The following is a 14,124-nucleotide window of genomic DNA, read 5'->3' as shown; positions in this document are numbered from 1 at the left end:
CTTCCTGACTAGATTAAAGGTGCTGTGTGTCATTTTTGAAGAAGAGACCAAATGATATATCCATCAAATATGAATGATTTTTAACCATTTCAACATTATTTATGACAATTTCAACGTTATTTATTTTATTAACTTAGGCAGAAACATGCAAAAATGTTTGATATTACAACATAAATATCTTTTTTGTCTTATTCTTGCTTTCAGTGCATCTGAAACCACTCAAAATTAGTTAAAATAGGGTTTGCCAATAAAATTTTAGAGGTATAAAACCCTATAGCTTATCAGCATTGCGCCACCTCTGGCAATAATTGCCAACAGCACCGCTATATGAAAAACTTCTGGGGAGAACCCTGTCCTTTGATATACTTTTAGTTAATTGACAGAATGCTCTTAACATTCATTCAGTTTCTATCCCCGCTTACTCCAGTTAAAGGTCACAGGGGCTGGAGCCTATCTCAGCAGTGTCATCTGACATATTTACTTGAAAAGAAAAAAAAATCCGATGATTTATTTATCGGAATCCATTGTAGTTTAAGACTTTTGCGCAGTACACTTATTTAGCCCAAAGTTTTCCTTCCTTAGTTTTTGATTTTTGTTGTATTTCACATTGAACAAATGCATAAGAACTGTATATGCAGTCATTCAGCCATTGATGGCGTTCCCAAGCTACAAATTGTCTTCCTCAAAAAAAAAGTAAGGGGACACCCCCCCACACACACGCACGCACGCACACACACACACTCACACACTCACTCACTTCTGCTGTCTTTGTTCCTCTCATGTGCAATTCTTATTTTTAGGTCCAAAAAACCAAAGAGGTGAATGGTCTGGAAGAGGAGGAGGAGGATGAAGATGATGATGATGATGACGATGAATCATCAGACCCAGATATAGAAGAGGAGATTCAAGCCAGCGTCCAGCAGAATGGATCTGGTTAGAACAGATTTATTTAATATGTAAATATCACTGGTGATAAGGTGCTGACCTGCTAATATAGATGGACCTGGGTTTGAATCCCACTCGTGTTACCTTATTGTGTCCATGTACAATAAACTTAAGGTCAGTTCCTTGTTTGTATAGTGTGACGGAGCGATCAATTGGCAAAGCTATGGCAGGAGTCAAATATCCCTCCACAGACTGCGTAAGCTCGGCTCACATGTGCAGGGATTAAAGTTCTCCATCGCTACAATGGATTGCTGCCAAAAGACTACATGGAAAAACGAAAAGAGGAAATGTGACCCGGCCTGGAGGAAGTCCGGGGCCCCCGTCTAGAGCCAGGCCTGGACAGAGGGCCCGTCAGCAAGCGCCTTATAGCTATGCTTACCACAGAGCACGGTCAGTCACAGCCCAAAAAGGCAACATGGACTTTCCATGTTGTGAACCAAAATGGGCAATGTTCAAAGCTTCCACTGCTGAAGCTGCAGCAGGCAACTGTGGCCTGAAGGTCTTAGGTGCCTCAAGGGTTGGCAATCTTCGAACACTGTGGTGGACACTGGTAGTAGGGGAAGCCATCTGACTGAAGGAGTTTTTCCGGGATATGTCATCTCCGAGGACGCCCGAAGGGCGGCAGCCTCTGTTGTGATGGAAGCAAAGCAACGGTTGTGGGAGGAGTTCGGAGTTTCGGTCGGCACCAAGGTGCTTCTGGCAGACCGTGAGGCACCTCAGGAGAAGAAAATTGGGAACTATCCAAGCTGTCTGCAGTAAGGATAGGACTCTGTTAACCTCAACTGAGGAGGTAATCGAACGCTGGCAGGAACACTTTGAGGAACTTTTGCGTCAGACTGGAACGCCCTCTATAGTAGGGACAGAGCTGGAAGCTGATGGAGGATTTTCATCAGTTTCCATGTTGGAAGACACTGAGGTAGTCAAACAACTCTGCAGTGGCAAGGCCCTGGGGGTTGATGAGATCTGCCCAGAAATGCTGAAGGCTCTGGGTGTGGAGGGAATGTCTTAGATGAAACGTCTCTTCAGCATTGCGTTGAGGTCTGGGACAGTGCCTGAGGAGTGGAAAACTGTGGTGGTGGTCGCCATATTTAAAAAAATTAAAAAAAAAAAGAAGAAAAGAAAAGGGGGGGTGGACCAGAGAGTCTGTGCCAATTACAGGGGCATCACACTACTCGGCTTCCCTGGTCAAGTCTATTCCATGGTGCTGGAGTAGACTGCTGGAGGGTTTGGCCGATAGTTGAACGTCAGATAAAAGAGGAATGCGGGTTCCATCCTGGTTGTGGAACAACCAACCAGCTCTTCACTCTCACAGGGATTCTGGAGGGCACCTGGGAATATGCCCATCCAGTCTGTGTGTTTTGTGAACTTGGCAAAGGCATATGATTGGGTACTGTGGGAGGTGCTATGGGAGTATGGAGTGAGGGGGTCCCTTCTCAGGGCCATCCAATCTTTGTACCCATGAAGCAAGAGCTGTGTTCAGGTTCTTGGCAGTGTCAAACTAGTTTCCGGTGGGGGTTGGCCTCTGCCAGGGCTGTGCCTTGTCACCAATCCTGTTTGTGATATTCATGGCCAGAATATCGAGACGTAGTCAGGGGGAGGAGGGTCTTCAGTTTGGTGGGCTCAGGGTTCTCATCACTGCTTTCTACAGATGATGTGGTCCTGTTGGTTTCATTGGCCTCTGCTTCCAGCACTCACTGGATCTGTTCATGGCCAAGTGTGAAGCGGCTTGGATGAGGATCATCACCTCTAAATCCAGTTTTCAGCAGGAAACTGATGGATTGCCTACACAGGGTAGGGAAGAGGTCTTCCCCCTAGTGAAGGAGTTCAAGTATCTCGGGGTCTTGTTCACGAGTGAGGGAACAATGGAGTGTGAGATTGGCCGGAGAATCGGTGTAGCAGGGGCAGTATTGCATTCGTTCTGCCGTACTGTTGTGACAAAAAGGGAGCTGAACCAAAAGGCGAAGCTCTCGATCTATTGGTCAGTCTTTGTTCCTACTTTCACCTATGGTTATGAGGGTTGGGTCATGACTAGGGATGGGTATTGATAAGATTTTATCTATCGATGCCATTATCGATTCTGCTTATCGATCCGATTCCTTATCGATACCTCGTGAATTTTGTGCTAAAAGTAGGCTTTACAGGTTTTCTATGTATTTCATTGAGTCTTAAAGTAAATAAATATGAAATTAGTCACTGTACCCTTGATCTCTGGACATAAATAAAAATAAACAAAACGGTGTTTCGCTTTGAAGTTATTAATTCAGACTGGATTCTATCGTTCTAACTTGACTCGTCAGAGAGCCGCGCAACGTTTGGAGCTGTGTGAACAGAACGGAGGACGATTCTCATTTCTTTCTCGCAACAAGACAGGAGTCCCAGTTACTAACTTTAATCTGTACAAAAGTGAATCACGACTCATAATCAGGGATGAAAGTGGTGAAAAACAAAAAAAGCTGAAACCCAAAATTACCCCCCAACACCACCTGCACGAAAATGTTTCAATTCTAGAAGCTCTGAAATACAATCTGGGACTATTCCAGATGATGCAGTGAGTGCAGCATCCATTTAGTGAGGAAAAAAAAAAACAACTTTCCTTATTCAAATTCATTCCAGTAGTATTCTGCTCTTACTGGGATGCAGCAGTTTTCGTATTTAGTATGTTTGCATGTGTCACAGCGCCTCGGCGATGACACAGATTAACAAAGAACACACTTTTACAAACATATTTTTAAACTTTTCTCTTCGTTCAAACTCTGCTCTGAGTGTCTCTGTGAGTGTCCTCGCTGTGGTTAAACTAAAACAGCTGCAGATCCACCCCACCCAAAAAACAGTTAAAATCACTTTCTGGGGATGACATGACATAAAATACTCTCATAAAACCTTATTATCTCTCAATCAGGTCGCGCTTTCCGCATTCTTGATTGTTCCTACTCATTGCCAAACCAGAGGCGAGTCAAGGTGGAAAGAGGGTGCTACGGGGGGGTTCCCTCCCCAGCACCCTTTGATTAAAGGCCCACTTTTGAAGACATTTTTCATACTACTACTACTTAATAATAATAATAATTTTAACAACTAAAATGTTTATATCTGTATTTCTCTGGGCTTAAGTTTTACTGTAGTTCTGGACTAAGTTTAATTGATGAGCCATATAGTTAATTTAACTTTTCTGCAGAACTTATATTTAATGTGAAGTAAGGTCTGTTTTGGATTCTAGTTTTAAAATCAGGTCAGTCTGTTTGGGATTCTAGTTTTAAAATCAGGTCAGTTAGGATTAGTGTACCTAGATAGAGTGGTGTCAACTCAGAACATGGCGCCATTTTGGTTCCAATTGCACTGAACTACTGAATGAACCTTCAGTGTTTTCAGCATTTTTTTTTTTAAATCATTTAACCACATAAAGCAACACATCCAGGTACAGGTGCTATCAGAATAAATATAAAAATAGTTAAGCCATGGATGCTTAGGATAAAAAAAAAGACAGCAATCCAAAGTCTTGGTAAATTAAAAGACAGCAACTATTCGCGGCAAAGTGGAAAGGGGGGGGGGGGGTTGCCACCCCTGGAAATTTTAAGAATTTAAGTGCCCTGTGGTGCATTTTGGTGCATTATTTGGATTAAATTTGGACTTGAAACAGCTGTTAAATTTCTCTTGTGATCTCATGCAGTATGGCATGTTGTACCATCCTGTAGGAGTACGAGGTCTGTCCAAAAAGTATCGGACCTTTTTATTTTTTGCAAAAACCATATGGATTTGAATCACGTGTGATTGCATCAGCCAAGCTTGAACCTTCATGCGCATGCGTGAGTTTTTCCACGCATGTCAGTTGTGTCATTCGCCTGTGAGTAGGCTTTGAGTGAGCAGTGGTCCACCCCTCTTGTCGGATTTTTATTGCGAATAAATGTCTGAACGATTTGTAGCTTTGCTGCATCAAATTTTTCCAGAATCTGTGAGAGACCTCCAGGTGGACACCATTCAGAAAATTCAGATGACTTTCGGGGACCATTTTATGGGGATTACACAGATTAAGGAGTACTCCAGCCGGTTTAAAGACCGCCCACAGCGTCTGAGAGTGCGGCGCACTCCGACAGGCTGACACCCTGCTGAAACAACCAGATCACTTCCAACGTGAAGGCTTTGTTGATCCGGGACGTCGTCTGACTTCCACAAAAAAGGCATAAGGTGTGGACATCAGCACTTTTTTGGCACATTCTACTGTTACAGGAGTTTTTTTCATGTAAAAAGAAGCGGACGAATGCGCCACCATGCCGCTCATTGCGCAGGACAAAACCACCTCCGTGTTGGTCTCACAGGACGGCTTTGAGATGGATTTCAGATGGCTGTCGGTGGCTTTTTAGTCGTGTGACTATCCGAGAAATTGTGCATGAGCTGGACATGCCCCAACATGTCCTTTGAGGCTTCATCACGGCGTTGCTTTGCACTATGCAGCTCCGCCGCGACGCGCGGAATTCCTCCGCTCCTCTTTCCATGACAGAAACTCCTGTAACAGTGGAATGTGCCGTTCATTTCTAAACTGGACGCTGTGTTTTATCCGGGACGTCCTCTGACTAGCACAGGAATTGCGGAAGACGTGGACATCAGCACTTTTTCGGCACATTGAGACAGACATGCGGAGGAATTCTGCGCGTCGCGGCGGAGCCGCATGGCACAAAGCAACGCTGTGATGAAGCCTCACAGGACATGTTGGGGCATGTCCAGCTCATGCACAATTTCTCGGATAGTCACACGACTAAAAAGCCACCGACAGCCGTCTGAAATCCATCTCAAAGCCGTCCTGTGAGACCAACACGGAGGTGGTTTTGTGCCGCGTAATGAACGGCTCCGTGCCGCGTCCCTCCACTTTTCTTTCCATGAAAAAAACTCCTGTAACAGTGGAATGTGCCCAAAAAGTGCTGATGTCGACGCCTTATGCCTTTTTTGTGAGAGTCAGACGACATCCCGGATCAACAAAGCCTTCACGTTGGAAATGATCTGGTTGTTTCAGCGGGGTGTCAGCCTGTCGGAGTGCGCCGCGCTCTCAGACGCTGTGGGCTGATAATAATGAATTACAATAGTCCAGCCTAGAGGAAATAAATGCATGAATTAGTTTTTCAGCATCACTCTGAGAAAATGTCATCAGCGTGCGCACTGCAGAAGCAGTGAAAGCAGCAACGTGTTTGCTGCTGTCAAAAAAATAAACGGTCGGGCTTTTAATCATGTAAATGACTCCGGTCCCAGATGTGAGGGGTTTAATAGAAATACATTGCGATCGGGCGGGACATTTTATCCGATGTGAGCGAAAATCCGTTGTACAAAAATCCATTAATTATGGTGTTTATTACATGGAAAACAATACAAAAACATTGGGACTTTTTTGTCTGGTGACTGTAACTATCTGGTTTATACGATGACGGTTTAGGTGAGTTTTACTGTACAAGAGACTGAACAATAAATTTACCTCTCAAAGCTTTGACGATGAAGTCGCTTCCATCCCACACAGCTGATCTTATTTTCCCAAATTTTCTTCTGTTCAGATCTGAAGGGAATCTGTACATCTTGAAGCCCTCGCTGTGTCTATTTGTGCATCCAAATGCACAACAACCCGGCATTTTCAGTGAATTAATATATAAAATAGCTGGATTTACAAGCTGATAGATTAACAGCGAACGCTATTTTGAACCCAAGATGGCACCATGAGTCATGTGACCTTTTTTTTTTTTCCCTCTCCAGCTCATCATGTTGCTACTCTGTCTAGGCAGACTAGTTAAGATGAGGGAAGCCAAAAAATGAAAATGATTACACTTCTCGTGGTTAGTAGTCTTATCAAAAACATGTAGGTTGTGATCAATTTTGGTTAAAGGCAAAAAAAAAAAAAAAAGTGCAAAAGAAAATACAACACATATTAAACCGTACAACTAAATTGGGGGGATCGAGGTGAGAAAATAGTCATCATAAAACCCTCCAGAATGCACCACTGAGATTTTAATGGCTATTGAATGATGTAAAAGCGCTAGAAAATCTGTCTTAAATTGTTTATCCTGAAGTATTTAAAGAATGTGGAGGTAAAAGTCTTTATGATGCTCCATTAGACAAGAGCAGCAGTGGTTAGTGAGTTTAATATAATCGTGTTCAGCACGAGAACAAAATGGTTTCTGTGAAAAGGTAGATGGTTAACAGTTTATGATTAGGAAGTGGGGAAAAAAAAAAAGTCAGAAGATTATTATTGCTTTAATCCCTGCATGTGCGACGCACGTACAGCGTGCAGTGCCTGTTTTTGTAATGATCGGTCTGCCGAGGTCACGCTGATGTCGGACATTTGCACAATATGTCAGGAATGAGAAGTTTCTGATTGCACGGTGCGTGTGCACGCTCCTTTACCATTCTGTGATGACATATCATCTTTGAATTTAATGAACACTTTGAGAAAACAGTGTTCCCTTTTCTTTAACTTTTAGATGATGAAGCTGATGGCGGCAATGAGGCGGAGCAAACGTGCGACAGCAGCAACGGCGACGAGCAAAAAGAGGAGACAGACTCAAGCATCACCGCAGACGAGCAGGATAGTGTGAAGGACGAAGACGACAAAGCGGCGGTCACCAGTGGACTCAGTCCCCTTTCTGGTGAGAACACATCCAGAGTCTCCCCCTCGTCCAACAGCCCCAGCCAATCAGAGCCCGTCCCAACTGATGACAAGCAGCTGTTGGTGATGGCAGGAGGGGAGGAGCCTGCAGATTCCTCCAGTCAGGTGCCACTTGTGGCCATAACTGCAAGCCACGCCTCTCTGCAGCCCACAGGGCTCTCTCCAGACACGGCCAATGGGCTTTCTTCACTTCCGTCACCATCAGCAGGGGTCATGGAGGTTAAGGATCTGTCAGAGGAAAATGGCAACACGCCAACGGCTCTCAGCAGGTCGCCGCCGCCCAGCCCCAGAATCACGCGGAGCCACAAGAGGAAGAGGGAGGAAATGGTGTCAGAAAAATCGCAGCATAAGCAGCATGTTGTCATTTGTGAGAGGTGAGGTTTGTCACCCACAATCAGGTGTTAATTAAAAAAAAAAAAAAAAAAAACATCTTTTGAACAGTATTTTGGCCAAAATAATGTCAATGTGTTGTAATTTATATTTCAAAGTAAATTGTAAATTACCGTGCTGCCACAAATAAAGTTAGTGAAACATTAATTCATTTTCATTAATAATAATAATTTTTATTTATTTATATATATTTTTACTTTGCCCCCCCGCCCCCACAGCGAGACAGAAATCCCCCTGGACATGGGTGTGTTTAGCTGCAGTTCTCCCCTGTCCGTGGAGTCCACACGAGTCAACACTCCCATCGAGAACATGGTCAGCAGCTCACAGTCCACGCCACCACCAAAAATAAACAAGGTGGGTGGAGCTACAGAGCTGAATTTATAATTAATTCTGTGTATGTTATTGGGATGCTTATGGACTAATGAGTCAGGGGTTTTTGACAGTGTATAACTTTGTTTTACGGTTTGTTTGTTTTTCTGTGCAGGTCAATGTGGCCACACAGTATGACCCTCACGAGGTCATTATTCTGTCGGACTCTGAATGACCTTTGACCTTCTGCGCAGGAGGACTCACTCTTCTTCTCCACTTGATTTTTGACTTTTTCTTTTTTTTTTTTTTTACTGGTGCATTGTAATAAGTCATCTCTATCTTATACGGTGTAAACACTGAACTTTTTTTTGGGGGGGGGGGGGTATAAATAACTGATGCTGAACTTGTTTCAGACATGTTCGGCATCAGAGCTGTTTCTCAGCTCACCGTCGCTTTGTTTACACTTTTCTAGGAAGGCAGATAGGCTCCTATTTGAGGTGACTTTTGTAAATCATGCACATTGAGTGGGTTGTGCAGATGTTTGTACTTTATTCGAGGTGAGGCTTGCAGCACTCATTTTTAAGTTTGGCAAATACTGAAATCTGGACCTTGGGGTTTTCCCTGGTGTCAGTGTTGCTCCTTTTCTTCTTCTTCCTGTCAGACTGCTTGGCTGCTGCCGTGTACGATGACAACATCCTGTTCTGATTCTCAGGAATTTTAAAATCCTTTGATCAGTGAGCAGCGGTGCCCCCTCCAATTTTTTTTTATTTTTTTTTAGATTTCTCTTAACTAGCTTTTTCAAACCTGACTTATTTTCCTCACACCTGTACATTGAATGTTTAGTACTTAGTTTTGTTTTTTGAAAGTAGCACTTTGACAAATGTCAAAGGTTTAAGTGGAGATGACACTGGGAAAAACCCAGAGCCAATTTACACTAGACGTTTAGGCTCAAGTGAAAAGTGAAGCTAAATCACTGTTTTGAGTAAGTCAGGAATTGTGCTGAATTTGTCATATCAGTTTTCCAAATGAGTTTTATTATTACACCCCCCCCCCATTTATATATTAAATATGCAGCACTGGAAAGTGTCCCCCTTCACATGGATTGCATCTGGGGTTCTTTGTTTCTGGTCGGTCTGCACAGTTTTCTGGAGGTGGATGAAGCATCTCACATTGTCACATTTTTGTGTTTTTTATTCTATTTTACCATGATGCAAGTGAATTAATATTTGAAGGGAACATCTTTCTTTTCAGTTCTTCTGATGTTAATTTGGAATGGCTGCTGACAGCTTCATTTCTGCTGAGGGGTGTTCCATCTTTCACTGTGAATCTTTTTATAATAAAAGTGGTTCCATTCTGTCTTTGTTGCAGTCATTTGGTTTTCATGCAGTGACTAAACATCCATTAAGCTGTGTTTACATGACCGGCTGAGTGGACTGAGCTGACCTTTCTCACAGCAGACGTGTCATCAGATTCAATCTAGATCAGGTATTACAGGTGCGAGTGACTCAAATACGAGGGGAAAAGAAAATTTTCATCTGAGAGGTTGACATCAGACTGGATTTGTGTTTTGTTTGATCTGCTTATCACAGAATCTGAAGTGAGTCACTTCAGCCAGTAATGTGAATGTAGCCAGTCACAGCTTCAAGCAACCAAGTTCAAATAGCTGAAGCTTTTCATTTTCTTTTAAAGTTAAGATTCAGTGTTGCTGTAGACACACATGAATTGAAAAGGTAATAATGGAACATAAGCTTGGAACTCCAAATAATAAATTGAAAAGGTTTGGGCTAATCTGGAATTGAAACACTTTGATACAGTTTAAAAAGGAATCTGAATTTTACTGTAGCATTTAAAGTGAAGACGGGTGTGTGTGTGCGCATCACCTGCAGTGTTACTACCTTTACAGTTCACTACAGGGCGAGCACAGCACCATTGATGCCTGAAATACTGACTTAAATACTTCGTTTTTGGAATAAACAAACAAAAACATAAGATCAAATGAATAGATTTGCAGTTTGCTTTGCGCCAAAACACATTCTATAGGAACACATTTTAATTGAGTTTTTTTTGTGTGTGTGTGTGTGTGCTGGGATGATTAGTATTACAATCAGTAATAATTACACGTTTACACGCAGCCGTGTTGTGTTTGGGAACAACAAAATTTTTTTTATCCAATGTGGATCAAACTTGGGATGGTTGGGGGGGGGGGGGGGGATATTTACAATATTTCAAGGAATTTAGTTAAAGATCCACTTTTATTGATGAACTTTGACCTCGGCAAACTTCCAAGCTGTGGCCTGGGGAGCTGCTTGATTTATACAGCCCCTGGCAATAATTATGGAATCACCGGCCTCGGAGGATGTTCATTCAGTTGTTTAATTTTCTAGAAAAAAGCAGATCACAGACATGACACAAACTAAAGTAATTTCAAATGGCAACTTACTGGTTTTAAGAAATCAAGAAAAAAAATTGTGGCAGTAACGGTTACTTTTTTTAGACCAAGCAGAGGGAAAAAAAATATGGAATCACTCAATTCTGAGGAATAAATTATGGAATCACCCTGTACATTTTCATCCCTGTAAATTTTCAAAACTAACACCTGCATCAAATCAGATCTGCTCGTTAGTCTGCATCAAAAAAAAGTGATCACACCTTGGAGAGCTGTTGCACCAAGTGGACTGACATGAATCATGGCTCCAACACGAGAGATGTCAATTGAAACAAAGGAGAGGATTATCAAACTCTTAAAAGAGGGTAAATCACGCAATGTTGCAAAAGATGTTGGTTGTTCACAGTCAGCTGTGTCTAAACTCTGGACCAAATACAAACAACATGGGAAAGTTGTTAAAGGCAAACATACTGGTAGACCAAGGAAGACATCAAAGTGTCAAGACAGAAAACTTAAAGCAGTATGTCTCAAAAATGCACAACAAAACAAATGAGGAACGAATGGGAGGAAACTCGAGTCAACGTCTGTGACCGAACTGTAAGAAACCGCCTAAAGGAAATGGGATTTACATACAGAAAAGCTAAACGAAAGCCATCATTAACACCTAAACAGAAAAAACAAGGTTACAATGGGCTAAGGAAAAAGCAATCGTGGACTGTGGATGACTGGATGAAAGTCATATTCAGTGATGAATCTCAAATCTGCATTGGGCAAGGTGATGATGCTGGAACTTTTGTTTGGTACCGTTCCAATGAGATTTATAAAGATGACTGCCTGAAGAGAACATGTAAATTTCCACAGTCATTGATGATATGGGGCTGCATGTCAGGTAAAGGCACTGGGGAGATGGCTGTCAATACATCATCAATAAATGCACAAGTTTACGTTGATATTTTGGACACTTTTCTTATCCCATCAATTGAAAGGATGTTTGGGGATGATGAAATCATTTTTCAAGATGATAATGCATCTTGTCATAGAGCAAAAACTGAAAACATTCCTTGCAAAAAGACACATAGGGTCAATGTCATGGCCTTCAAATAGTCCGGATCTTAATCCAATTGAGAATCTTTGGTGGAAGTTGAAGAAAATGGTCCATGATAAGGCACCAACCTGCAAAGCTGATCTGGCAACAGCAATCAGAGAAAGTTGGAGCCAGACTGATGAAGAGTGCTGTTTGTCACTCATTAAGTCCATGCCTCAGAGACTGCAAGCTGTTATAAAAGCCAGAGGTGGTGCAACAAAATACTAGTGATGTGTTGGAGCGTTCTTTTGTTTTTCATGATTCCATAATTTTTTCCTCAGAATTGAGTGATTCCATATTTTTTTCCCTCTGTTTGGTCTAAAAAAGTAACTGTTACTGACTGCCACAATTTTTTTTCCCCCCTGATTTCTTATAGTGTTTCTTAAAGCCAGAAAGTTGCCATTTGAAATGACTTTAGTTTTGTGTCATGTCTGCGATCTGCTTTTTTTCCCTACAAAATCAAACAACTGAATGAACATCCTCCGAGGCCGGTGATTCCATAATTTTTGCCAGGGGTTGCATGATTTAAACAGCCATTTCCTAAAGTATATGTGATATATATGCATACAGAGGTATTAGTGAATTTAAAAATATTAAAGTGCAACAATGGTAAATGTCTGATAATCATCAAACAACTGGTTTAATTTGCACATTTTTAATCTGTAACGATGCATGACAATACTGCAGAAAATCAGTTCTCTGTTCCAGCAATTTTCTACTTCATAGACGAGATCACACCGCCAGTCTTGATTTTTGGTTTCCTCCCAACATTAACGAACAGTAAATAATATCTTCGATATATAAAATAGCTTAATCACTGAGACAAATCATCTGTTTAGACGAGGCCACTTTTCTCAAACCAAGACTGGGAAAATCGTAACATCAGACACCATCAGCACAACTACAAGTGGATTTTTAAAAAAATAAACTGCCCTACGAGAGTCCGAGTTCTCTGACGTCAGGCCGTTTATCCAACAGGAGCCCAAATCCAAAGCAGCTGCAGCTAAAGCTTATTCCTGCTATTGATTAGTCTGATTAGTTTTTAAATTTTCAACCGTAAAATATTTCCAGGAGTCTAAAGTGACTTTCAAAAAAAAAAACTCCAGTCTGACCTGTTTGCTCAGAACTTGTTTAAAATCATCTGATTGGGACAATAGACTAATTGCAGCAATGTTTGCTTGTTTATTTATTTGTTTGTTCTCTGGCTCCTTCCACTTCCTTCAGCCAATTTCCACCAAACTCTACATGTGGATGAAAACTAACCCCGGAACTGGTTGTAAAAGGGCTTGTTTCGTCAAAGGTCAAGCTTACTGGGTTCTGGAACTGCTCAGGTGAAGGGGGGCATGAAGATCAATTACTGGGGTCAAAGGTAAAGGTTTATTATTCACTGATTTGCACCAAACTTGAGACACAGATGAAGGCAAGTTCGGGTGTCCCAGTTTACTCCCCCCCCACCCACTGCAAAAGAAGTCAGCTGCAATATTGTCACCTATTTCATCCTATCCAGATTTATACATGGCTGACAGAGTGGGAAAAAATACTGATACTATATTAGAAATATAATTTTAAGGTTCCGACATCACTGATGTAGCCATTATTGATGATGTCAAGGTGATGGCGGGCTGAATTTGGCAATATAGTACAGAGTTCTACATATCGGGGTGGTGAGGGAGAGATCCAGGTCACAATATCTTATCGCAGTAGTGGGCTGTGCATAAAGTGATGATGTCATAGCACCGCGCAAGCCAAGAACTGTCCGCAGACGATAATATGAAAAGGCGAGAAGTGTGTGTTGGTCCCAGTATGGATATTCTGATGATTTTCTCATGGATAGTACGACAATGAACAGCAGCCAAAACAGCCAGCTTGATGAGGACGCTGCCGAATTTGGAGAGCAGCGCACGCCAGCCGACATAACAAAAGTTAGTGAGCCAAATTTTTATGTGCGCGTTTGCTGGATGTCGTGTGTTTTGAAATGACATTAAATGTTGTTCATGTGATTCCATGTGTTGTGTATCTCAGTAAGTGATAATAATGCAAATAACATGCAGTTGTCGCGTGGTATGCATTTTCTGAGGCCCCCCGTCCATGCCCAGTCACCCAAAATGACAGATGTTTGAATTAGACGAGGGCAAACATCTGTCATTTCGGGCGACTGGGCATGGACGGGGGGCCTCAGAAAATGCATACCACCCTCCAAAAGTATGTTATTGTATAAGAATTGTTGATGTTGTTTGGGGGGAGATATCCAGGTGAAGATATCTTACCTCCCCACCCCATCATAGACAGATGATGTATATTTCAGGGTGTCAATCAGGTCCGTATATTTGTAGAGTATATTTGGAAGGGAGAGAAGATACTACAGAATAGGAA

At 42.1% G+C, this 14,124-nt stretch overlaps 1 protein-coding gene across 3 annotated transcripts in view; it reads left to right on the top strand.

Moving 5' to 3' along the window:
* Window positions 1-9,637, top strand: part of daxx (death-domain associated protein) — a 61,483-nt gene extending 51,846 nt beyond the window's left edge. For all 3 annotated transcript variants that reach the window (XM_034160987.1, XM_034160988.1, XM_034160986.1), the window contains exons 8-11: window positions 801-933; window positions 7,398-7,956; window positions 8,191-8,326; window positions 8,457-9,637. In XM_034160987.1, the coding sequence (XP_034016878.1) occupies window positions 801-933; window positions 7,398-7,956; window positions 8,191-8,326; window positions 8,457-8,516 (888 nt within the window). In that variant the 3' untranslated portion in view covers window positions 8,517-9,637. The remainder of the gene's footprint in view (window positions 1-800; window positions 934-7,397; window positions 7,957-8,190; window positions 8,327-8,456) is intronic.
* The last annotated feature ends 4,487 nt before the right edge of the window (window positions 9,638-14,124 follow it).

Source organism: Thalassophryne amazonica, chromosome 20 (genome assembly GCF_902500255.1).
Source record: "Thalassophryne amazonica chromosome 20, fThaAma1.1, whole genome shotgun sequence".
In the NCBI taxonomy this organism is placed as follows: domain Eukaryota; kingdom Metazoa; phylum Chordata; class Actinopteri; order Batrachoidiformes; family Batrachoididae; genus Thalassophryne; species Thalassophryne amazonica.
Note: the sequence above shows the minus strand (reverse complement) of the source record. Positions and strands in the feature narration are given on the sequence as shown.